This window comes from Bos indicus, chromosome 2 (genome assembly GCF_029378745.1).
Source record: "Bos indicus isolate NIAB-ARS_2022 breed Sahiwal x Tharparkar chromosome 2, NIAB-ARS_B.indTharparkar_mat_pri_1.0, whole genome shotgun sequence".
In the NCBI taxonomy this organism is placed as follows: domain Eukaryota; kingdom Metazoa; phylum Chordata; class Mammalia; order Artiodactyla; family Bovidae; genus Bos; species Bos indicus.
Genome location: NC_091761.1, coordinates 104,098,156 through 104,125,495, shown reverse-complemented (window position 1 = coordinate 104,125,495; position 27,340 = coordinate 104,098,156). Strand labels below are relative to the sequence as shown.

The window sequence follows — 27,340 nt, the reverse complement described above, 5'->3', positions numbered from 1 at the left end:
GATTCCCAAAAGGATGTGATTCAGGAGAAATCCATGAAGTAGGAGTTTCAAATTTGAGAAGTCACATACACCTACTGTGCATTAACAAATCCAACATTGAGTGGAAGCCAAGCATTTTCTTCTCTTAATTTTACTGCTCTAATGGATATTGGCATATCCATTCACTAAATCAGCAGCCAGCTACCTTTCAGAGGTGAGGGGAAAAGGAGGACTAGATCCCTAACACCACCACCCGAACAAGCCTTCTGCATCCAGTTTACCAGTTCCAAATATAAATAACTTCTGGAACTTGGAGACCTGTTTAAGTAGTCTGAAACAGACACAGGATGGTAAGCCTCCAGTTAACATCAAAATTTCCAAGGGAGTTCTGACTTGAAGACTGCACAGGAAATATCTGTAGAGAGGGCAGGTGTGCACATAGGATGTAACAGTCACGGGTTGTTAATCAGACAGAAACCAGCCTGAAAACACAACCTCCTGGGATGTAGAAAGAGAATGAAGAGAAAGGGGCAAAGAGAATAAGACAAACTTCTCAATGATGGAAGCTGTCCAGTGAGTAAGTGGATCTTCAGCATGCTTTGTTGCTGTTGTTCAGTCGCTCAGTTCTGTCCGACTCTTTGCAACCCCATAGACTGCAGCATGCCAGGCTTTCCTGTCCTTCTCCAACTCCTGGAGCTTGCTCAAACTCATGTCCATTAAGTCAGTGATGCCATCCAACCATATCATCCTCTGTCATCCCCTTCTCCTCCTGCCTTCAATCTTTCCCAGCATCAGGGTCTTTTCCCAATGAGTCCATTCTTCACATCAGGTGGCCAAAGTACTGGGGCTTCAGCTTCAGCATCAGTCCTTCCAATGAATATTCAGGATTGATTTCCTTTAGGATTGATCGGTTTGATCTCCTTGCAGTCCAAGGGACTCTCAAGAGTCTTCTCCAACACCACAGTTCAAAAGCATCAATTCTTCGGCGCTCAGCTTTCTTTATAGTCTAACTCTCACATCCATACATGACCACTGGAAAAACCATAGCCTTGACTAGACGGACCTTTGTTGGCAAAGTAAAGTCTCTGCTTTTTAATATGTTGTCTAGGTTGGTCATAGCTTTTCTTCTAAGGAGCAAGTGTCTTTTAATTTCATGACTGCAGTCACCATCTGCAGTGATTTTGGAGCCCAAGAAAAATAAAGTCTGTCATTGTTTCCATTGTTTCCCCATCTATTTGCCATGAAGTGATGGGACTGGGTGTCATGATTTAGCTTTTTGAATATTGAGTTTTAAGCTAGCTTTTTTACTCTTCTCTTTCACTTTCATCAAGAGGCCTTTCAGTTCCTTTTTTGCTTTCACCATAAGGGTGGTGTCATCTGCATATCTGATGTTATTATTGGTATTTCTCCCTGTAATCTTGATATCAGCTTGTGCTTCAGCCAGCCTGGCATTTCCATGATGTACTCTGCATATAAGTCAAATAAGCAGGGTGACAATATATAGCCTTGACATACTCCTTTCCCAATTTTGAACCAGTCCATTGTTCCATGTCCAGTTCTAACTGTTGCTTCTTGATTTGCATACAGGTTTCTCAGGAGGCAGGTAAGGTGGTGTGGTTTTCCCATGTCTTTAAGAATTTTCCAGTTTGTTTCCACACAATCAGAGGCTTTAGCATCGTCAGTACACCAGAAATAGATGCTTTTCTGGAATTCTGTTGCTGCTTCTATGATCCACCAGCTGTGGGCAATTTGATCTCTGCTTCCTCTGCCTTTTCTAAATCCAGCTTGAATATCTGGAAATTCTCGGTTCATGAACTGTTGAAGCCTAGCTTGAAAAATTTTGAACATTACTTTGCTAGCAAATGACATAAGTGTACTTTGGCAGTTTGAACATTCTTGGCATTGCCCTTCTTTGGGACTAGAATGAAAACTGACCTTTTCCAGTCCCGTGGCCACTGCTGAGTTTTCCAAATTTGCTGGCATACTGAGTGCAGCACTTTCACAGCATCATCTTTTAGGATTTGAAATAGCTCAGCTGGAATTTCATTACCTCCACTAGCTTTGTTCAGTTCAAGCCAGCACTAAATGTTCTGCTTATGAAAATGAAAATATTAACCTAATGCCACACTTCCTGAACCTGTGACCATGAGATCCCCAAATTAAATATATTTGCTCAAACATTTTTGTTTTTAATATTCACCTGATCTCCAATTGCAGGACTATGTTCTCAGGCCTTGTGCTCATGTTATGACAAACTCATTTATCACTTCTCCATTTTCAAAGCTAAAGGTCAGTGAATTTTCCCACTGCTGTTGCAAGAATTAATGTTATTTTAAACTATAAAAGCCCCAAACAACTCACTTAAAATGACAATTCAATTCTGTGGCCCTGCCTTAAAGACCTACTGTCAACTCACCTCATCATCTTTTGCTGCAAAGACCTTTAGAACTTGATTTCCCATAAAATATTTCATGTGGACCTACACGAGGAAGTGAGAAAAAGAACTGGTTTAGATCCAAAGTAAGGAACATATGAAACCATAATGCCACATGTTATTAAGAAATTCTATTCAAAATGCTCTTGCTGAAAAACATTCACAGGCACTAGAAACAACTTACTACTTGAGGTTCAAATAAATTAAACACAATAAATGTAAAGTCAGATGAGTAAGATTTAGCATAGATCAGATCATGAAGTCTCATAAGCAAAGTGGTTTGGACTTCATCCTAAGAGCAATGACAAAGCACTGATGAATTGCAAGAGACTAGAGTACCATTTGTCCTTTAAATTACTTAACTAGCAGAGCATCAGAGTCAAAGACAGACTAGAAAATGAATACTAAGAGTTCCTGATATTATAACCACCTGCATCTATCAACCAAGATCAACATCTCTTTGATCTATGTCATCTTGAGCCCAGAGTTTCTAAGAAGGTGCCATAAGAGAAGTAATGCTTCTCAAATATTTTTTCTGCACTCCCACCTCTAATGCTGAGAAATTGTGAGCACTTTCACAGTAACAGCAGTTCAAGAAAACTGAGTCTCAAAGGTGTGGGGGTGAGGCCCATGTAATCTAAATACCCTCCATCTTCACATCCATTCCCCATCTGAAAACCATTATTTGAAGAAATATGGGAATAATTTTATATTTTCAGTCTGCTACATTTGTATAGATTTATTTGCCCTTTTATTAGAATCTGTAATAGTTGACTGATTCAAGAACAGTTAATGATACCTTTTCCTAAGGCACCTAAATGACTTCTCAAAGGACAGTCAGACATTTGGGGAATTTCTGGCTAAATTCTTATCCATCCTATAATTAGATACCAAGAATACTGACAACTTGGAAGAAGAAAAAGTGAAAAGTCCCCTGAAAATTTAAAAGAGTAATTCACAATTCAAAAAAAAAAGAGTCCATTTTATATAATGAAAAGTTTCACACTAATTCAATCCAGAAATATTAGTGTCCCTCAGTTTAAGGGAATCTGGAAAACTATGTGATCTTATTTATTTAAAGCTAATTACTAGTCTGTTAGAAGGTACATACGTACACTTTACCTTAGTTGCTATGGAAAAACCTTCTTAAGATGCTGTGTATGCATTTGTTAACACAATACACGAAAGCATATATATAAAAGCTGCTGCTGCTGCTGCTGCTGCTAAGCTGCTTCAGTCGTGTCCGACTCTGTGCGACCCCACAGACAGCAGCCCACCAAGCTCCCCCGTCCCTGGGATTCTCCAGGCAAGAACACTGGAGTGGGTTGCCATTTCCTTCTCCAATGCATGAAAGTGAAAAGTGAAAGGGAAGTCGCTCAGTCGTGTCCGACTCTTAGTGACCCCATGGACTGCGGCCCACCAGGCTCCTCCGTCCATGGGATTTTCCAGGCAAGAGTACTGGAGTGGGGTGCCATTGCCTTCTCTGATATAAAAGCTGCTGCCGCTGCTGCTAAGTCGCTTCAGTCATGTCCGACTCTGTGCGACCCCATAGATGGCAGCCCACCAGGCTCCCCCGTCCCTGGGATTCTCTAGGCAAGAACACTGGCGTGGGTTGCCATTGCCTTCTCCGATGCATGAAAGAGAAAAGTGAAAGGGAAGTCGCTCAGTCGTATCCGACTCTTGGTGACCCCGTGGACTGCAGCCTACCAGGCTCCTCTGCCCATGGGATTTTCCGGGCAAGAGTACTGGAGGGGGGTGCCATCGCCTTCTCCAAATATAAAAGCTAGACTATTCAAAAATGAGCCTGTCTACTGGTGCACAGATCACAGTTGATTAATGGCATAGCTTTAGAGTCAGAGAGACCTTGTTCAAAACCCATCTCTACCACCTTCGAACTGGGTCACCTTGGGCCTATTATCTAACAGCTCTGAACCTCAATTTCCTAATATATAAAGTATGTATCATGCACCTACCTAAGAGGGTTGTCCAACCAGTCCATCCTAAAGGAAATCAGCCCTGAATATTTATTGGAAGGACTGTTGTTGAAGCTGAAACTCCAATACTTTTGTCACCTGATGCGAAGAACTGACTCATTTGAAAAGACCCTGATGCTGGGAAAGATTGAAGGTGGGAGGAGAAGGGGACGACAGAGGATGAGATGGTTGGATGGCATCATCAACTCAATGGACATGAGTTTGAGCAAACGCTGGGAGTTGGTGATGGACAGGGAGGCCTGGTGTGCTGCAGTCCATGGGGTTACAAAGAGTTGGATACGACTGAGCGACTAAACTGAACTGAAGAGGGTTATAACAAGAATTAAATGGGAATTTACATAAAATGCTTAGTATACTGACTGTAATATTGTAATCAGTAAATGGTAGCTATTATGACTATTTCTTGGAGAAGGCAATGGCACCCCACTCCAGTACTCTTGCCTGGAAAATCCCATGGACGGAGGAGCCTGGTAGGCTTCAGTCCATGGGGTCGAGAAGAGTCAGACACGACTGAGCAACTTCCCTTTCACTTTTCACTTTCATGCATTGCAGAAGGAAATGGCAACCCACTCCAGTGTTCTTGCCTGGAGAATCCCAGGGATGGCAGAGCCTGGTGGGCTGCCGTCTATGGGGTTGCACAGAGTCGGACACGACTGAAATGACTTAGCAGTAGCAGTAGCATGACTATTTCTATTGTATCTGTCTGATAATGTACTTAAGATAAAAATAACTTAGAGCTTAACATCAAAAAAAGTTGATTTAGAAAATACTTCATGACTTAAAACTTCAGTTTAAGTGAATAAAACTCTCTTTAAATGGAATATGTATTTTTTCAGTTCACTCTTTCTTGCTTCATCATTTAACTAAATGGGCCCCCACACCCACTGTGGCACAGATGATTTAAGTTTTTTGAGTGCTGAATTACAGTTGTAGCGGTTTTAGATAGGCAATTCTTTTCTGCCTATCTGGAATTAGTTCCCAAGAGGCCAGTTTCTACAAGCAGGTCTGAATGGAGGCTCTGTTTCACTTGCCTCATAAGCACTGACTTTAATAAACATAAATTTTAAGTTTAATCACTCCTCCCAAAGTAAATAATTTTAAAGAAAAGTATGTTGATTGTAATTTGTTAGAGACTCTCAACTTCCAAAAAGTATTTAATCTCACCATTAAAACTGTATTGACTTTAAGTAAATATTCTCAATTTTTGGCTTATGAATCTTAAAAATGCACCTAACAGTTTGAGCATATCATGAAACACATTCTCCCCAACTTCACCGAATTATTCTAACACTGACTTACACAAGGACCACATGCTAGAGCAACATGAAGAAGTTCAAATCTGGTATACTGGAATATATTTATTTTAATTCTCACTTGAGTTCTTCTGGAGCCAACAAGAATCTCTTCATCTCTAAAACGCCTGAAAAGATGCACTTTCTACTTATTCAAGTACATTTCAAGAACATTTCACTTAAGACCTCTATGAATCTTTAATGACTCTTTCTAGGACCGTGTATTGTATCTCACAGCCTTCACTGAGTTACTTCATCTCCCAATGCGTCTATTTTGCATCTCTGTATTGCAGTCTAAAAACAGATGACTTATGAACAAGCTTCACATCTTAGATCTCTGTTGGGCACTGAGAAGGGTGACTGGCATAAATCAATGATATTCTAAGAGATCTATGGTCATTCAAAACCCAACTAGACTTTCATTCCTATAAAACATTCCAGTTTACAATTAGAGAAAGGAATACAACAGCAAAGAACTGGTTGCTGTTTCTTTAAGGCTACCATGAGCTACCACTGACACCAAAGCTAAGAAGTGACTTTTCATTGAGTTTGTTCTTCTGATTTATGCTGACTTCTCCACCTCTTGATTTTCAATCTTCAAAAATCAAAGATAGTAGCACCGCAAACTACATTTAGAAAAATTAAAAGTGAAATAAGTATACATAAAAGGTCCAATCAAAACCACACCATTTCAAATAATGAGAAAAAAGCTTGTCTGTTTTGTTTACAATTAGTAGAATATGTGCTTTACCTGAGAAGATCTACAAAATCCCAAGACAGAGAAGCACTTTCCCTCCGATTTATACTTCATTTGTTCCTCATCCACTTTAGAGAAAGGAATGATATCACTCCCATAGCGGAACCCTGGAGAACAAGAGAAGAGCATCTGTTAAGCATATGGGGCCTCATTTTCTACAAGCTGAAATTGGCCCCACATATACATTAACAATATATGCACACTCCGGATCAAGCCTCTATATACTGTTCCCTGGAATCAAATTTCTGTCCCTTGTGATCAATGAGGGAAAGGAAGCAGCAGATCCACAAACATATACAATATAGAGATAATTAAAATCTAATTATATTTTTTTAAGTAGCATATTCTGCCATCTAGTTACCTTGATGATTATCCAGCCTAGAAGAAAGAACAGCAGCAAATGCAATGTACTAGTTACCAACCAAATATAAACCATGAATGACTATAAAGTATAATCATGATTTGTACAAATAATAACAAGAACACATTTATTCAGAAACCTGGAAATCTACAGAGAAAAACTCCTATTGGAAAATTTCAGAACAAAATGTTCCCAAAAATGGATGCTGGAGATTTATAAATGCCTAACAGAAGATGCCAAAATTTTTCTATTCAGAAACATTCAATTGATATGCTGGATATTTTTCTGCATTTAAATTTATTTTATTTCTGGGGTAGGATTGTCTATATATATATTTTTAATTACTTAGGGTATTCATACACATATAGGCTCTTGGCTCCTTAAAAAAACTCCAACCCTGTTTCAGGGTCTTTGTTCTATGTACGGTTGAGCCCTTTCACTATATAGTATTGTATGTTTAATAGGGAGAAAGATCATCAAAATCCAAGGAGTCTGACCTTGGGCGGATAAAAAGGAAAAGCACATGCGTGCATCTTCACTCGAAGAAACAAAGAAACGTGTGTGTCTGTGGGCAGATTCTGTGATCCAATGTTTATTTATTAGCCCCTCTCACTCTGTTCATGCAAAGTATTTGATTAAAAAGAAACACATTTCTATATGTCTTAATAAAAGCTAATGATAAAAAAATGTCAACAAAAAATTAAGAGGGAAATACATGGCACATAAGAGTAGTACATGTTTTTTCAGACATCTTACTTGAATTGTTTAAGAGTAATTTGAAACTTCTCGTTAAAAGTGTCATGTTTTCTGGTTCATCTTTTAAAGGGCAAATCAAGTACTGCAACTTTTGTATATGGCCAAAAGTAGAGAACAGACTACAAATACGACAAGTCTTTGCTTGTATTAACTAATCCCTCTATCTAGAAGAGAGAACTCTACCTATTAGCGGGTAGAGAGTAGGGGACAGGCAAAGGAAGCATGTGGGTAATTGCAAAAAGCTAAGAGAGAAAAGCTACTCACCTATACTCTTTAAACTTAAACCATATTTAACTCTTTCCTCTCCATTGCTCTATCAATGAATTTGCTTTTTGCCTAAGATAAACCAGAGTTGCTTTCTTTGCTTGCAACCAAAAGAATTGGCACCCTCATGTCTAGTCCCTTCTCCTTCCAATCCATCCTATATCCATATGTCCTATTAATCGTCTTAAAACACAACTCTGAGATTCTGCTCCTCAAAATTATAAACAGCTTCATGCTGCTCTCAAAATTAAGCATCAACTCTTCAGTGTATCATTCAGAACCCTTCCTAACTCAGAATAGTATGGAGAAACACAGACTCTTGCAGCCCTGGGTTCAAATCTACTAGCTGTTAACTATGTGATACTGCACATGTTAATGAATGTCTTTCAGCCTCAGTTCTCTTATCTGTAAAATGGGGACAAGAGTGCCTACTTCACTGCTTGCTGTGAAGATTAAAAGAGAAAATGCAGGTTGTCTTTTATATACTGCTCTGACCACGAATCTGTATATGCCCAGTACATCTTACCCAACTACTCAGTATCACTGAGAAGGCCCTCTACTTTTCTGGTCTTATGCCCTTAATCATGTTAATCCTCCTACTATGAGACAGTCATTATACTAGGATTAAATGACTAGCAAGTAGTGGAGCCAAGATTCTAACCAGTCTGACTCCAAAATTTCTGTTCTTAACCACACTCTACCGATAAGCTGAATTAAAGAATTAGTAGAGATGATGGGATGGTAATTACATTCTAAATATAACTCATGAGAACAAAGAAAGGAGGCATAACCATTACCACTTTTAATCACTCTCCTACCCCCTGAAACCCTGCAAAACATATAAATATACACAAACACTGTGATACAATGCCACACAGATAAAAGGAATTTTTTCAAGGCTTGTAAATTAAAATTATACTGAGACTATTTAGCACATAGTAGTCTGGTGATAAATTTATTATATAAAGACTCTGGCTTCTATCTTAACCATCATTTGGTATCTTATCACTTTAGCTCTTGAACATTCAGCTGGCTTCTAAGCTCTCTGGATAGAGACATGATCTAAATACACTCTACAGAGCTAATGCATATAAATATACGAAGTACAACTCTAAAGATCCCAATGAATATAAAGCAACATGACAAATATAAATAATTTTTTTAACCCCTAAATTACCTTAAGGGAGCTAATCTGGCACATTATGAGACCTGAAATTGGCATTTAGAAAAATGATCACCATGGAAGTCAAAGATTCGCAAAAAAAGTTGCTTCACCCATGTTAATATAAGCATTTGCCTAGCTAGTAAGCTTCAGACTTCAAAACAAAGCCAAGTATTAAGTCCTGTCACTTGAGAAGAGGGAGAGAGTGAGATGAATGGAGAGAGTAGCATGGAAGCATATACACTAACACATGTAAACAGACAGCCAATGGGAATTTGCTATACAACTCAGGGAACTCAAACTGGGGCTCTGTAATAATCTAGAAGGGTGGGAATGGGTGGGAAGTGGGAGACAGATTCAAGAGGGAGGGGACATATGTACACCTATGGTTAATTCATGTTGATGTATGATAGAAATCAAACCAGTATTGTAAAGCAATCATCAACAATTAAAAATAAATAAAACCCAGAGAGACCGAATGCATGAGCATACTCCTGTTTCAGAACAGCCCTGCCCAAACCCCAGTAGATGAGTTACAGAACCCAGCATCCCATGATTCCCTCACACAGATGTGTCTCTAGACAAATAACAATACAAAACCTAGCCTGCCTCATATCATCTTGAAGAAAATCTTCCAGGAAACAGTGAAACTCTCACTGGCATAATACCTTGAATAGTATCCTCTTTTGAAACTTCAGTTTCATCATCATCATTCAAGCAATAAACTGTTTCTTTTTGTATAGCTTCTTTTTTCAGAGTTCTTGCATCCACAACTGTCCAACACTTTTTAACCTTCTCCTGTGTAATCTGATTTCCGAAAGAAAAATAAAGGGAAAACAAGGAAAGTCAGGATTCAGACTGAAGAAAGAGGAAAAACTAATACATTCTCTGCTTTACAGAAAAAAATCCAAAACAATCACTCCAGCTACACTGGTTTGTCGTCTCTGGCTTACTGTGGAAATTTTATTTTATAATCCTTTCTACATTTTATTTTCCCCAAGGGTAATCCATAGATAAATATTAATATTCATAGATACTCAAACACTTTCTATGCAAAACCCACAGACTGTTTAATAAAAGAAGACCCTACATTTTGTTACCATACTTTTTCAATAGAGAAGAAAGGGGAAAGCAGTCTATCAGTAGTCAGAAATCAATAAGAAAATACGAAAAAGAAGCTACCAAAAGGGAAAAAAAAGGCAAGAGACTTATTCTCATTCTCAGGGACACTATTCTAGGCCTTGAAGTACCTCCATGGTGCTCATGCATGTAGTATGCTTTGGAATTAAGTCCTTGAATATTAAAAGAAAAAAAAAACAGTTTATAAAAAAACATGCTTTTTACATTTTATATATTTAAGTGTGTTTATATATTTATTTTGTACATTTAAAGAAAAAAGGCAAGGAGGGTCATGTGGAGGCATGGATCAGAGGCTGACATTCAAACTGGTATGTCATCAAGTCATCACCAAAAACAACTCATTTTTGAAAGTGTGCTATTATGCACATATGCTACAAAGAGGCCATTTCACACTAATAGGTCAAAATGTACTCATATTTTTTAGATGCTATTACTACCAGATCATTTATAATTGAATTAGATGGGACTGAGCTTTAAAAACTCTGAGCTTAACTCTGGTTTGTATCTGTATTTCTGCTACAATACTACAATAATGCAACTTTTCTTTTTTTTAATGCATTTTCTTTCTTTTAAAAAAGAAAAGGAGAGGGAAAGACTTGAAACTTGTGATTAACAATCAATTGTCAATGGAGAGAAAGAGAAAGAGGAGGGAACCAACTTCTATTACAGACAATTCTTAAAAGTTCCTCTCCTAGTATGCTTTTTACATAAAAGCTAAATAGAGATGAAATAAACAGGGAGAGCAGTTAGAGAAGCAGTAATTATGGTTTTGAATAACCCACACATGAATTGCCAGTTTCTTATATAAGCACATTTGTCTGCCTGGTAACATTTCTTTAAAAAATGTGTACCTACCACTTACCGATTTATAAGCCACAATCTTTATAGACAAATTGGAGCCAATGGTCAGTTGACAGGACCAGGGCATGGAACGCCTCTCAGTTTTCTTAAAGACACACAGCTGTCTCAGAGCCTCACTTAACAAAGAAAAATGTATTATGAAAGCAGCAATTTTAAAATGTTAACCTTTGCTGGATGTTGCATTTAGTTTTCTAGACTGAGAAGTGAGATGCTGTTGATCATAAAGAGAGGAACAGCAGGTGATGACAAGCAAAAACTTGTGGCAACTCTCAGTTGGGAGAGAGCCAGAGTACAAATGAGTTGGCTGAGGAAGGAGCTGAATCCCAGCTGAATTTCACTAACAGGTGAAAAGGAACATCTCTATCTTCCCTCATTCAATCTTTTCTTTCAACTCAGCCAGTTGTTTGTAACATTTTTTTTTTTTTTCAGGATCAAGGACACTGTGAGGATATGATACAAGCACATTCATAAATGCATTTGCACAACTCCCTTAAAATCACAGACCTCAGGATAAAAAGCCCTACTCTAGGATATCAAAGGGTGGGCTCCATCCTATAATGTCACTGTTCAATGTCATTTAACTCCGCAATTCTTTAGTTCGTTTCCATTCTCTTAAATAAAAGACATGATGAGTATATGCACATTGTGGAGAGAGTTAGAAAATGATCTTTCAGGAGATAAAGGAACTGAGCAGTCCATACTGTCTTAAAATAAAGCAGATATAATAATCCTACGTTTCTCAGTCGGCAGGGAAGGGGAACTGGGAAGTAGCAAACACAATGTACAGAGCTAGTTCCTTTGAACATTAGTGAAGATCAACTCTACTTTCATCTGGTTCCTGATCAAATATAGCAAAGAAAAATACATGCGAGAGGTGGAACTTATGGAATTCACTAAGGATTATCTGGCATTATCCAGAGTTACGGACAAACAGGCCTCAAGAGACTCCGATTTTCAGGAACAATTTACAATGAATAGTAGATATTCTACCTGATACTCTGCTCCAAAGCTTATGGTACACCTTGGCTTTGTATTCGTTGAAGAAGGAGTGGGTCTGAAATCAGGTTTCACCTGCCTCACAGGACATTGCTAGTTGTACTATGAGTCATGTCTAAAATAATCAAGAGGTTTGGATTCTGTTCCAGGGGAAGTTCTGAAGATCAGCATTTTATAGGTAACATCTAAGAACAACTGGATAAATTCTGCAGTAGATATGAACCTCCCCAAATTAGAAGTCACGTTATCTCCCACTAACATCTTCTAGATAAGAATAAGCCTAGCACTGGGCTGTCCTGTAGCACTCTGTGCAATGAGGGAAGTGTTGTATTTCCAACTGTGCCTGTACAGTAGGCTACTGAGCACTTGAACTGTGGAGAGTATGACTGAGGGGCTAGAGTTTTAATTTTATGTAATTTTACTGAATTTAAATTTAAGTAGCCACCTATGGATAATGGCTACTATATCAGATGGCCAAGTTCTGATCCATACCTTCATGGGAGACCTGAAATCAACATAGCTTCAAAAATGGGAAGAGAGACTTGCCTGGTAGTCCAGTGGTTAAGACTGCACGCCCAAAGCAGAGGCCCTGGGTTCTAACCCTGGAAACTAGATCCCATGTGTCACAACTAAAGACTCTGCATGCAGCAATTAAGATCCAGTGCAGCCAAATAAAAAAACATTTAAAAAAAGGTGAGGACAACACATAGTAATTTCCCTCCTTGCTGTAAGAAACTCTTAACAATAATTTTATTGGCCGATAATTCTTTCAATATCATGGTGAACGTGTTCACTTCAGACATGTATTCCCACATTAAAGCAAGCCATGTTCAAATTTGAGAGAATAATTTAGAAAAACACATTCGAATGTATTACAATTAGAACATATACTAAGACAAAGAAACATCACTTTATAGGATTCCTCTTTGATTCTTTCACCAATCCCTTGGGAAATTACAGTTTAATTTCCAAAATCCCCATTTACCTGCAATTTTCCAAGAGTATCTATACTTAGAAAAGCAGGTTTATCACTTATCAACTATAGCTCATTAGAATTATGTAAAAATTGTGATTGAGAAGAAAAATTAGAGCAGATATACACTATCACTACTCAAAAAAATCTTAATTGTTGATCTACTTCAACAATTAAGAATTTTATTTAAAAGGCTCGTGCTTTGTGTATTTATTGATAAACTGAAATGAATTCTTTAACATTAGGTAGTATTCCTGAAAATCTGAAACTCTAAAAAAGGAATACTGTGCAGTAGAGTATGCCGCCACCACTTTTACCAAATCAAGCCCCTCAAATATACACCATTCTAGATGCCAGGGGCCCTTGTCATGTTCTTTGCTCAAACTAAGTGCATATCCAATTCCAACAGAGAATAACAGTCTCTTCCACCATCTCTGGATGGCTGAAAAAAGCAGCTTGCTTTATTGTTACATGGTACTTCCGGGATTTCACATTTCTTGCCTTTACAAAGCCCATATGGAATAAGTAGGTTATAAATTTGGGGGTTTTGTTTTGTGTTTGCCTGACCAAACTATTTTGTGACAAAAGCTTTAAAAAAAAAAAAAAATCACTCTATTATATATAGGGACTTCTCTGGCAGTCTAGTGGTTAAGACACTGCACTTCCACGGCAGCGGGCATGGGTTTGAACCCTGGTCCGGATGCACACTGCACAGCACAGTCAAAAAGCTAAAAATAAATAAATAAATGGCAAAAAATTACTATATTATAGTATACTGCCTCCCAAACCTAAATCAGAGGACAAGAGGATACTGAGTATTATCTCAGATCTGATACCACTTTTATAATTAAGAATATTTTTTAGGTGTATGACAAGGAAGGGCCTGAGAAATGTATCCCAAGCTTGGCATAAAGAAGAAATCTACCACCTCATCTTTTATCATTTGACTTGTTAAATCTTTCATTATATCTATATATTTCCAACCTCTCCTGACAGTCCTGGAAATAAAGGAGCAACCTTGTGCCAACCATGCAAACTTCAAAGAAAAGGATTAGAGGCTGGTATACCATTTTTTTAATAAAAACCAGAGTATTTATTAAAGTGTTAGTATAACTGTTAATTCAAGAATGGCTCAGGAAAGGAAAAGCATTAGAGAGCTCTCTGATCAAAAGAGAAATGAATATGCTTACAACTGAAATTTGTAGACAATGTTTTCACTTCTTACCTAAAGGAATAAATTTCCTCCAGCCCATCTTCACCTTCTAAAGACATCATCACCTTTTTCACCATCTGAATACCTTCTTTTTGCTGCTCGGTGATTCCTTTTGGAGGAAAGGAAGGCCCATGGTGGTCTGAGAGCAAGCTGCCATCTCCTCTGTCCCCAGTTCCACCTTGCTTGCCAATCGGGAAAGGCAAACTACCAAGAAAAGATCAGCAGTAGTTAAGAACACAAGTTCTGAAGCCAAATGATAAACTGGGTTCCAATTCTGTAACTGTCACTCACTAGCTGTGAGAAAATGGGCATGTCAGTCAACTTCTCTGAGCTTTACGTTTCTCAGCTGTCAAATAGCACTCAGCTACCTTAGCCAGTACTCTTACCAGTTTCAAGTAACTGAAACCTCTTTGGTTTGGATTTTATGGGGGAAATTTATTGGCTTACATAACAAAATAATTCAAAGAGCGAGGCTGCACATGGCCTTAGGATGACTAGATCCAAAGTCTCAACCACCACAGGGATTCTGTGAGCCTTTCACTCTATCTCTGTATTTCATCTTCATTTGCCTTTATGCTGGCCTGCTCTCTCCTCCACATTGCTTCTGAACACCCTCAAGTGCATAAAGCCCAATTCTACTACCAAAGAGGGACTGAGGGTTTAACCCTCTACTCTCCAATTCAAAAAGCACAACATCAAAAGCAGGAATCAATGGTAACCTGGGGGTCAGATCTGGAAGGTCAGCTTTCTTTCAAGCCATAAGGTTAAAGAGTAGGAAGAAATGCTTCCTAGAAAAAAGCTGGGTGACATTCTAGGCAGACAAAAATAACAAACAAATGCCCATTAATGATTTCTCAAGGTTATTATAAAGATCAGTAAGATAAAGTGTTAAAATACTTACACCACAAACATTATCATCATTATTTTAGATATAAAATTCTTATACAGAAATCAGTTAATTGCTAGAAATAAGTAAAACCAGTTTTGTTCTTACTTCACTCCAGTTGTTTGACTGAAATGAGACTAAAACTAGATTGGGATCAACAGTCATGGGAATAGTCAATAATCAATATACAAATTGAAAAGCAAACCAACGAAACACATTTTATGATAATAATCTATATGACACTTTATAAATGCTTTCATATAAACAATCTCATTTCATCTTTATATTATAGGTAGAGATTTCTATCTTCATCTTTTGAAAAGAAATGGAATATACAGAGACAAAATAATTTAGCCAAAGCCGCATAGCTAAAGATGAGCAAAGACCTGGTCACCTGACTGAAAGAGCAAGGTTCTTTCCACTGTAGCACGTCACCCCACTGTGTCCCTGGAAACCCAAATGGCTTCTTCAGTTTACTCAACATTATCTGTTAGTGACCCCATGTGGATTTTAAGGTGATTCCTTTATCATTTTATTTGCCATTATTAAAACAGAGCTTCCCGTTTACATTTTTTTCTACATATTGTTTGCATGACAGATGTATATGTCCTGCATTACATGAAAAAAGAGCTTCCAGGGAGCAGGATATGGCACATCATGTTTCATGAGACTATTGCTGCTTCCAGAGCATCAACCAGGAAGAAGGGATGATGAAAATAAAGGATCAGGAAGGTCTGGTCCAACTAGAAGAATCAATCATACATGGGAGACACCAAACAAGAAAACCCAAAACTCTACTTTGGATGCTACAGGTTTGCAGCAAAGGAAGAGAGAGTTAAACAATCCAATCAGCATTTTATAAACAACCAGTCAAATACCAAGCCAGTGGAAGAAAAGGCTCTGTTCTGTCTCAGCTTGATTACAGTATTGCTCACACAAAAGGAAAAGTAGCCCTTTCCAGTAAAACTGACAGAAGTACAGGACGTGTGAAGGATGTAAAGACATCTGAGATTATGAGCAGGGAACAGAAACCACGCTGGGCTTTTGAAGTGCCGAGAAAACCTCGACTCAGTAAGAAGAATCACTTAAAAAGCACTTAATTTCTCTGAAGTACCATCTTAACAAGTATCAGCTTGATGGCTTATTCTGAACTATTTTTCTACAGTTCTACAGAAAGGAGATGCCCCTCAGCAGTCTTAAGAAGTACATATATGCAAGAGAGGTTCTTAATTCCCCATGGCAGACATTTTAAAGAAGCCGTGGGCTTACCACTCGGAGCTGGAGGCTTCCTGGTAGAGATTTCAGTCTGAAAAATGAGTGTCCTCAGAAGACTAATAATTCAACATTCTATACTATCACTCTGGTTTTACCAAAAAATAGGACAAGGAAAAACAGGTTTTAGATGGAGCTGGAAGGATTAATGTAGTGAAAAGAACTTTCTGTAAGGGATATAAAATAAAGTACCTGGAGGGGAAATTGAAGTTATTGAGAGAGGAGGGACTGTCTCCCTAGAAAACTATGAAATATATTTTCCCCCTAAGTTTGTTACCTCATCTGTAAAAACACACAGCAAATTACATTTTACAAATGTGTATGTATCCTTTAGATCTGAAAATGAGTTAAAAATAAGCATATGTGTTTAAAATGGTTCCCAAGTTGACATTCTTCTCTATCCTAAAAACATCTACTGTCTTTAAGACACAGTTCTCCAGGACATTTAAGAGAAGACACTACCAATCTGGTAACTGTTGAGTAAAGTCTTCTATGTAGACAGGGGATGAACTGAATGATCTTAATGCTGCTGCTGCTAAGTTGCTTCAGTCGTGTCCGACTCTGTGCGACCCCATAGACGGCAGCCCACCAGGCTTCCCCGTCCCTGAGATTCTCCAAGCTAATTCCTCAGTTCTTTGAGTCTGCTACAGAGCTAAATTCCCATGTTTCACTGTGACTTTCATCCCGTTATCATCAAAACTCAGAAGAGTTACCGGAACACAGAGAGTAATCAATGAGTGCTGGCTGAAGTTATTAATGTGGCAGATTCTGACTCAAGAGCAGAGAGGACTCCTGCAAACCAAGCGCTCTATGAAGGGGTCCTATCACCGCATCATGAGAGCACAAGAGCTGTCCACAATTATTATTTGTATGGTCTTACAAGAACTGCAGGGAGATGCCAGATTTCTTCAGGTTATGAATTATAATATCCAGCTGATCTCTGCTGAATGGGCTGCTGAGGTCAGTGAACACTTCAATATGCCTCTTCTCAAACTTCTTTCCTCTAGAAGACAGAGTTAGCACATTAACAAATCATTCTTCTGAATCATTTCCTACAAATTCAAATGTGGTCACTGAGCAGAAAAAGGGTAAGGAACCAATTAGCTCCAGTTAACAATGTGATTACACTCTAGAAGTCCACATGCTGTTGATGCTAAGTTCTTACTAAACACATAATCAACAAAGTTGTGACTCACACTTTAAACATCTTAGGCAAAATTTTTGAGCATTATGGAAATATTAAGTCTCTGATTTCCGAACTTTAACCACCTCAGTTAAAGGTGTGGTCACTATGATAAAAAGGATCCCCTTCCAGCCTTCAGAAGGTAGAATATAAACAAGGAACTCTCCCGGCCTCCCTGGTGGCTCAGACAGTAAAGAATCCACCTGCATTGCGGGAGACCTGGGTTCAATCCCTGGGTTTGCAGGGCACCACAACTACAACCGTGCAAGGGTTCATTTTCCAAACAGTCTGATTCCACACTGAGAGGTTCATTTCCAACTCTCTTCAGCTGAGATACTTACAAAGTTTCTTCTTGAATCAAATCCATGCAGACGATGAGGGCATCCAGGACTCAGCTAGTTAAGGGCAGAAGATAACGTCAAACAGTCCCTTTATCCCCCCAAAATGCAACTTTTCCCCAGTGAGACCCAGTGCTGGAACCTGTGGACACTGGGCTGACTGTGTGATGATTTAAAAGTACTTGCCCAAGTGCCCTTCTTCCAAGTTTATTTCAGTAACATATATCCATATATATATTAAAAATCAAAGTAGACTTCCTAAAACATACAACCAGGAAAAATGAAGTAAGCCGAAAGGTAATCTCACATATTCCACTCATTTAATGAAAAATTATGATGCCATTTTACTGTATCGAGAACTTATCTTCTGTGATTACAGCCCATTCTTACACATGAAGTGAGCCCTAATGTAGCATCTGTAAGTCACTCCCAGCACAGCAGCACCTCCCAGTGACCAGAGATGGCATCACTGTTTAAAAAAATAAGAGGAACAGGACACCTGTGGAAGAAATTGTTAAGTCTCACAGTTGGGGCATCAGTCTGATTTTTGGCATACAAATATCCTCTATGCAGGAAGGCTAGGAGAACGCTAAGGCTGTACTCTTTGTACAGCATTACATCCAAACATATCTAACTACTGCCACCACCATGCCTTCTGCACACAGTCAACATACACACTTCTGATACTTCCCATCCTCTCAATGTCACTAGGGCAGAGACTGGAGGGCTTGGAGTCCAGGCACCCAACCCAACCTTTTAATGTGTAATTAAAAGTCCACTCACCCAACCAATTAATGGGCTTGGAGTCCACCCACCCAACCAGTTAATGTGTAACTATTTCACACTAAGTCCTAATGTGCTTCACACCCATGATGTCCTCAGCGCCAAAAATGTCCATATACTCAGAGCAAGGACTCTTAAAGAACCTCACTGAACTAGATGACAATTCCCTAGGTTAAAGGAAATTTCTTCAGAGTCGTCTCTGGCTGAAAAAAGGATACGGTCAGCTTGCTGAGAACCTGGCTGGATTTTGCTTTCAATGTCCTCCAGCAGGTCAAAATCCGGGCACATCAGATGTCTGTGCACTGTGATGTTCTGATACTGATCCCCAGCAGCGAGGGCGTTCTCGGTGCCATCGGTACCAAAAAGGACCAACGCAACTTCATCTTTGTTCTCAGCAAACACCTAGAGAAGTACGTGAGAAGGCTGCAAATCATGCAATATCACCTGGAGGCCATTAGATAATTAACCTTCTGGGAGCAAGACAAGCATATTTCCCCTGGGGAAGCCCCTGGGGCCATTGGCAACAACAGGATACTGGGCTAACTGGCCCCTGGGATTGATGGGCAGTGACAGTTCCTAGGTTCTAAGTGGACTTCTTCATTGACTAAAGGTCCTGTCCTTTCAACACACTTTGTGGTGGAGGAATGGGTGGGCACTAACTGCTTTTGATGAGTTTCTTTGATGTGCTTCCACCCAAATCAGACTCTCATTCTCAGCGAAAACTAATTACAGATGATTTGAAAAGATTTTAGTCTGTCTTTCTGGAATGACTATCCCTGGTTGAAAATTTCCAGAGATTAAAAGAAAATTACTGGTTCATATTCTATATCCCAGCAATTTCACCTGTAGGTATATATACTATAGAGAAGCCCTTACATATGTACACAAGACAACAAGGAACAAGAAAGTTCAAGTTCACTTCAGCACTGTTCAAACAGGGCAAAACTTTAAACAGTCAACTGAAGAATCCAAAAACACACTGCAAAATATTTAACAATGGAATATTATACCCTAGTTAAAAAAAAAAATGAATTTGTTCAGTGTTTACCAACATGGATAAATCTCAAAAACATAAGGTTGAGAAAAAGTAACTTGTGGAATTATATGTACTGCATAATACTATGACATATACTTTTGAGAGCTTCATACAATACTAAATATTATTTACAAATACACTTAAACCAAAGTATAAAATATGCACAGTAATAACTGAAAATTCTGAGGAAAGGAGGGGAGGAAGAAGAAAGAAAAGTGTTAGGAGGAGACACACAGGAGGCCTTAATTTAAGATTTTTTAAGAAAGAAAAGAAATCAAACAAATAGTGTAAAACTTTAGGGCGATATAGCTCTAGACAATGGGAAAACAGCTTTCCATTATATTGTTCTCTGTACTTGCTTCTTTTACAAAGCATTTCGTAATGAAATTTAAAAAACAAGACATAGTATGACACAAAACGCAGTCCTGTTCCCACCTGCCCACTAACATAAGCCATTGGTAAGAAGAATGCTGCATTATGGGTTAAGGGTGGGATTCTGTTGTTCCTCATCTCTCTCTGCTCTGTTAGCAATTCCAGCTACAACCGCCGGTTGCACATGGAAGGAAGGTCCCAGTTGCTGGGGTTCAGATATTTCCAGCACACCGGTGGGGCGGGCCAGTGAGAGTTCTAGCTGTATCCCACACAAGTATTCATCTTGACGCAAGGTAGTCTTACTTGATGACATAATCTCAGCCAGGAGAGGGGGGGGAAATTGCATGCAGCATGGAGTGGTACCAGGTTTTGTCTCCTGGCCTTCCAGATTCACTCTGACTCCCATGCAAGGGGCAGAGCCACAAATAATGACTGAAAGCACTGTTACTCTTTAAAACTACACACACAGTACACGGGGCCACAACCCCACTACTTAAGTGTCACGACACTAATTACTATAACCAAGAATGGGGTTAAGAGCATCCTTGTCTTCTTTAAGACATTAGATTAGGGCTTCAGGTTATCAGAATTTGTTAAAAAAAAAAAAAACTCTAGGATGACAGGTGGTAGGTACTAGTTCCAAGTGGAAAAGCTAACACCCAGAAGAAGCACAGAGGTGTCCGGCAGAGCTTCATGGACTTAGCAAAAGCAGCAGTCAAACCAGGTGGAAAGGGCAGAAATGAGTAACTGTAGTAATAATGATAATAAAAACATATACCGTGTTTACAATACGCCAAGTACTGTTCTAAGCACTTTCTTCTTAGAGGTACTATTATTTTCCCCCTTTTGACACAAAGGACGCTGCGGCATCACGTCTTCAAAGTGGCCTCCATCCATTCCTCCTCCCTCTGAACCTAGAGGCTACTCTTGAAAACAGCACGGGAGTCCAGCTCCCACCCCCTTCTCCCCCACTGAACGTGAGCTACCTAAGTGACCTAACAGAAGGCAGTGGAAATGACTTTCTGGGTCTTATAGAGCTAGGTCATAAAAGTCACATAACCAGGTCTCTTAGAATATCCAGTCTTAGAAATTTAGAACCAACTGCTATACTGAGCATCCCAAGCTACACGGAGAGGCCACATGTAAGGGTTCTGGGGGACAGGCCCAACTGAGCACACAGCCACCAGAAGGCAACACTGTCAGCCACGGGACTGAGACATCTCGGATGCATAGGTAGGGCCTCACCGAACCTTGAGATGACGCAGCCCCAGCCACCACTGAGTGCACCCTCACGAGAGGCCTCAGAGAGAACTACCCGTCTCAGACACCCAGTTATCTCACAAAACCACAAGGGATGACTTTTTTTTAACTGTCATTTAAGACATTAAGTTTTGGGAGGGTAGTTTGTAACCAGTAAAAGGTAAATGGAATAGGCACAGGGTAGTTGAAAGACTTAATCAAGATAGCAAGGTTAGTAAGTGACATGGCAGAGCAAGGATTCAAACCCAGGTCATCTAGCTATAGCAGTTACATATTTAAACATTACATTGCCTCTTGTTTCGGAAAAGCTGCCATATCCAGTGGAGGAGCCAAAACGAGACAAGAAAAAACATCAGGCTCTAATGGCAGCTGGACTTGCACGTGAGTGTGTATAAGAATAACTCCTCAGATTACCCCAAATACCAAGGGTGGACAACATAAAGAAGCGGGCATCTTGCACTACTAAGTTGAAGCCATAGACAGTTAAACCATGAGTTACAAGCTCAAGACCATTCTGAATCTTACCTGTCGCTGCACAAACATGGTCATCACCTTCTTTGCTAGTTCAAATGGGGATTCTTCATCAGGAAAGGAGTTACTCATGGCCAAGCCCACATCCATACACAGCACCACTGCTGCCTAGAAATGAAGTCCCAGAGAGTGTGTGAGAAAATATTAATGGTCATTAAAAAAATAAAACAAAGGACATGTCCTTTGCTTATTTCACTCATATATTCAGGGGATGCATGATAAAGGGAGGGGAGTTGTTCAATGTAGAGAATGGATGTAAGACATATGAATTTTTACTGTGGAGAAACTTTAAATAGTCCTGCTATTTCTGAAAGCTACAAAGTATTTCACCTGCCAGGACAGGAGCATGCTCCAAGCAGCTGCTGCTCCTTTGGCCTGAGCCTGAGCATAAACCCATGGGGAGCAGATCCGAAAACAACCTGCAGGCAAGAGCTAAGTCCAGCCCAGCTCAGCCCCGAATCCATCAAACCCAAAATTCAACTGATCTGCAGCCCTACGGCATGAGGACAGATGCTTTTGTTGCAAGCCACTGATTTGGAGTATAGTTTGTCATAAAGCATTTTTGTGGCAATAGGTGACTGTCACAATCTATATATGCTAAAATGATATACTCCAATAATTCGAATCAGTTTGTACACTGAGAATCTAAAATGAAGACTAAGACACCAAATCTATTCTTGTAGGGGACACAGACCCCAATGATACCAGCACAATATTCCATGACCGAGGTATGCAGTGGGCACTGAGACAGCACATAGGAGGGGCATCTACCCAAGACTAGTGGAAGTGATAGAGGACAGGTAAGGAAGTGGAAAGACTTTCTAGACACGATCCTTGGGTGAACTAAAGGATGAGTAGGAGTAAGTCCTGTGAATGAGGGGAATCGCAGGGAGAGGAAACCGAATAAAGACTCTAGTCATTGGCTAGTAATCATGCATATTGGGGACTAAGGAAATAGGGCAAACATAAACTGAAAGTAAAACGGATACATGTAAAGTCCTACATTTGGCATCCAAAACTTAACTGAATTGGGTTGGAGGAGACCTAAACAAACAGCAGCTCACAATTTCAGGGTGGATTATAAAATGTCACCAGCATGGCATGGCTACAGTAGTAGATTCCCCATATTTACCCTATCCCACCCTCTAAAATATTTTTGGTCCTAAATGGTACGGTAAAAAATATTTTCAATGTTGTAGTAAATTCATGGAAGGAAAAGACAGGTTTACTGTTTTTTTTTTTTTTTTTTAAAAGACTAGATTAGCAATCTGGAGACCTGGAATCAGTCCCATCTTTTTTACCAAATAGCTACATTCTCAGGCACATCACTTAACTTCACTGCTAATCTGTGGAGGCAGGAAGCAGTTGTTGGACTAAGTGGACTAAATGAGATCTAAAGTCTTTTCCAGAGTTAACATTATCTGACATTGACTGACAGTCTCACCTATGCTTTGTACTGACTGCACCACATTTGACAAACTGAGCAGTTCTGACCATCACATCTTATAAGACTAATTACAACCGAACATGAAATAAGCAGGTTAGAGAAGGATCTGGAGCATTTTTGATGAGAGGAACAGGTGGAAAAAAACTGGCTATTTGAACCAGACAAGAAGATTTAGAGGAACCTGACTGTTATCCTCATATAGTTGACAGCTGTGTTACAAAAAAACAGCTCTGCAAGAGAGATAATAGGATTAACAGATGGAAGTTACATGGAAATTGATTTGAGTCCATTATGACCAACCTAGACAGCATATTAAAAAGTAGAGACATTACTTTGCCAACAAAGGTCTGTCTTGTCACAGTTATGGTTTTTCCAGGAGTCATGTATGGATGTAAGAGTTGGACTTACAGAGTTGGATGTGAGAGTAAAGAAAACTGAGCGCTGAAGAATGATACTTTTGAACTGTGGTGTTGGAGAAGACTCTTGAGAGTCCCTTAGACTGCAAGGAGATCCAACCAGTCCATTCTGAAGGAGATCAGTCCTGAATATTCATTGGAAGGACTGATGCTGAAGCTGAAACTCCAATACTTTGGCTACCTGATGCGAAGAACTGACTCACTGGAAAAGACCCTGATGCTGGGAAAGATTGAAGGCAGGAGGAGAAAGGGACGATAGAGGATGAGATGGTTGGATGGCATCACCGACTCAATGGACATGAGTTTGAGTAAACTTTGGGAATTGGTGATGGACAGCAAGGCCTGGTGTGCTGCAGTCCATGGGGTCACAAAGAGTCGGATACGAATGAGCAACTGAACTAAACTGAAGGGAAGAAAAAATGATACCTAGAAGTAATCAGTGAAATTGTTTTCTGAAACAACTATCTCCTGACCCTAGAATTCTTTGAAAAACCTGGGTGAGCTCCTATCAGGGACATTACAGATGATATCTAATTTGGTTACATCTCAGGCAAGGCAAAAACTATGGAAAGGAAAGACTATTTAAGTTTTCCCCTAATTTACAAAAAATTAAACATAATGTACTAATATTAAGAGAGCTCCAGGTTATAAATAGCATGTTTGGAGAAATTCCTTTGAGAGCAAAAAAATTTACATCCCATACTTTCAATGCTCTGAGCATAACAATCTTTAAAAAAGTTAAAGAGTCCCCAAATATGCTGCTGTACTTACTTAATATATAAATAAGTTCATAAAGCTACTTTTAAAAAAGAAAACTCTAAAAAAAAGAGGACTAAAGGTCCTTTGCCAGGAATCAGCTATCCAAAAAATGTCAACAAAGGGTTTCACAGTATGGAACTTCTTATCTGAAAGCAGAGAATGATCTATGTAGTATCTCAAGTTCTTTTCTGACAGCAGGAAGAAAACCAGGAAAAAGAAACTGAGTGGCATAGTGACCAACCTCCCCCCTCCGCCCCGCCCCGCTCCGCCCGCCATTTAAACACTGAAGCAACGAGGGTATTAGAATTTTGCTATAAGTCCACCTGCTATAAACATCTGCTTTATTAGAGCTGAAAGTTTTCAGCAGCTGAAAGGAATAAAGGAGGTACGTGGCATATGTTTATAACCATTTTAATCAGTTATTTCCCTATGGGGAGGTGAGGGCACTAGGGATCACCTGCTCCAACTCCTATCTTAATCTGTATGCTGCCAAGTCACTTCAGTCGTGTCCGACTCTGTGACCCCATAGACGGCAGCCCACCAGGCTCCCCCGTCTCTGGGATTCTCCAGGCAAGAACACTGGAGTGGGCTGCCATTTCCTTCTCCAATCTTATCTGTATACCAGTTGCCTAATAAAGGGCCTAGTTCTTGAGATTACAGATGGATGGATGAATGAACAACTCCTCTGAACACACCTACCTCTATGATCCCTCAGAGACAAGTACCACTTTCTGCCTATATTGAAAACACTATTTAAAAAATTCATCACCATACGTTATTAACCTGGGTCACTGAGAATCATCGATTCCTAGCAAGAGAAACATTCTTGAGAGCTCTGAGAGCAGAAAGCTTGTGTTCAAATTCGGATTCTACTGCTTATGGACTGGGTGACCTTGGGGCTAATCACTTTCTTTAAGCTTTGCTTTTTTTTTTTTTTTTAAGCTTTGCTTTCTCAACTGTAAAGGAGAAAAAATGTTTCAACTTCTGGGCTTGTTGTGAAGATTAAGTAAGACAGGAATAAAACCTTTAGACCAGTGCTTCATCAGAGTAAGCTTTCAATAAATGCAAAATATTTGATACTCGATTACTATAGAGGTAATAATAGAACGGGGCTTCCCAGGTGGCTCAGTGATCTCTGGGTTGGTTAGATCCTCTGGAGAAGCAAATGGCAACTGACTCCAGCATTCTTGCCTGGGAAATCCAGGGACAGAGGAGCCTGGCAGGCAACAGTCCATGGGGTTGCAAGAGTCAGACGCGGCTTAGCGACTAAACAACAACAATAAGAATGTTTTACATTTCAAATTATTTCACTTGCAATCCCTCTCTGATGTTTTACGAGACTGTGGGATTGGTGCTTACCATAACTAACGTCCATCCTCACAGATTTTTACAAACCAGATTCAGAAGTAATGGAGGAGTTGGAGGCAGGCTGGAGATGGAGAGGTACCGAGGAGAGGTCGGAGTGGGATGGGGACAGAATGTGGACCGGTGGCGATAAAGTAAGCACGGAAGGACTGAGGAGGCGGCGGGGGTGGGGACTGGGCGAGGCTCCAATTCCCATTTTTCAGACTCCAAATGCCCAGTTTTTCTCACAGCGCATCGCTCGATCAGCCCACCACCGGGAACTCCCCTCCTCACTCCATGGCACCGCCGTGATCCCATGATTCCTGCTGCCGAACCACCTTTTCCGGACCCCAGGCATAGACGTAGGCCCACGCTTAATGGTCTTTCTACCTTATCCCAGGACCGCGCCATGCTGCTGCCCCACAAGCGCCTCGACCGCCTCTTCCGAGCGGGAACCTGCGGCGCCGAAACTCAGTTCCACAGGATTCGGAGCTGGAGTGCCTGGAGTGTTGCGGTAAAAGCGGCTTCCCGCGGAGCCTGAAAGGGGCGGGGAAATTGTGCGTCGAGACTCTGAGCATGCGCGGGTTCACTGCGTTTGTCCCCTGGTTAAGGAACTGTGGACGGAGGAGCGTCGTAGGCTATACAGTCCATGCGGTCGCAAAGAGTCGGACACGACTGAGCGACTTCACTTTCACTTTAAGGAACTTAAGGAAATCTGTCGTGAATATTCATTGGAAGGACTGATGTTGAAGCTGAAACTCCAATACTTTGGCCACCTGATGCGAAGAACTGACTCATTTGAAAAGACACTGATGCTGGGAAAGATTGAAGGCGGGAGGAAAAGGGGACGACAGAGGATGAGATGTTTGGATGGCATCACCGACTCAATGAACATGAGTTTGAGTAAGCTTCGGGAATTGGTGATGGACAGCAAGGCCTGGTGTGCTGCATTCCATGGGATTGCAAAGAGTTGGACAGGACTGAGCGACTGAACTGAACTGAAGGGACTTTGTGGTCTTCGAACTTCCCAAATTTCTAGAATTAGGTAAATAGGAATCTCTTCTCCTAAAGAGTCACTCTCCTTTTCTCACATTGAGAATAACACAGCGTTTTATGTCAGAGATCTGGAGTTAGATTTACTTGTATATGAGCATGAATAAATTATGTTTCTTCTTATAAGAAGGATAAGGAAAGACAGCAGATGCGATGACCTTAGAACCAGTTCCTGAAGGAAAAGTAGTTTCCAGGCAATCAAAAGTGGAAACATCATTCTTTCTTGAAGAGGAGGTGGGATGTATATAGGCCTGGAGGCATGAACAGCATCTGCTAAAGATCTGCCAATACTTCAGAGTATCCCTGAGCTTCACAGTTGGTGGTAGTGGTACAGAACCTGTCTGCCAGTGCAGGAGATATAAGACTGGCAGGTTCAATTCCTGAATGGGGAAGATGTCCTGGAGGAGGGCACTGCAACCCACTTTAGTATTCTTGCTTGGAGAATTCCCATGGACAGAGGAGCCTGATGGGCTTAGCC

General features: G+C 40.0%; 1 protein-coding gene across 3 annotated transcripts in view; it reads right to left on the bottom strand.

The window, feature by feature from the left end:
* XRCC5 (X-ray repair cross complementing 5) overlaps positions 1-26,368 on the bottom strand; it is an 86,761-nt gene extending 60,393 nt beyond the window's left edge. For 2 of the 3 annotated variants that reach the window (XM_070771898.1, XM_070771908.1), the window contains exons 1-10: positions 26,200-26,368; positions 21,838-21,951; positions 18,863-19,046; positions 17,865-17,913; positions 17,221-17,343; positions 14,195-14,386; positions 11,002-11,116; positions 9,668-9,806; positions 6,451-6,563; positions 2,396-2,458 (exon numbers count right to left, since the gene is read on the bottom strand). In XM_070771898.1, coding sequence (XP_070627999.1) covers positions 2,396-2,458; positions 6,451-6,563; positions 9,668-9,806; positions 11,002-11,116; positions 14,195-14,386; positions 17,221-17,343; positions 17,865-17,913; positions 18,863-19,046; positions 21,838-21,951; positions 26,200-26,220 — 1,113 coding nt within the window. In that variant the 5' untranslated portion in view covers positions 26,221-26,368. Of the gene's footprint in view, positions 1-2,395; positions 2,459-6,450; positions 6,564-9,667; positions 9,807-11,001; positions 11,117-14,194; positions 14,387-17,220; positions 17,344-17,864; positions 17,914-18,862; positions 19,047-21,837; positions 21,952-25,824; positions 26,122-26,199 lie in introns of those variants that run through there. The other variant, XM_070771903.1, reaches the window with a different exon arrangement.
* Positions 26,369-27,340: the final 972 nt, after the last annotated feature.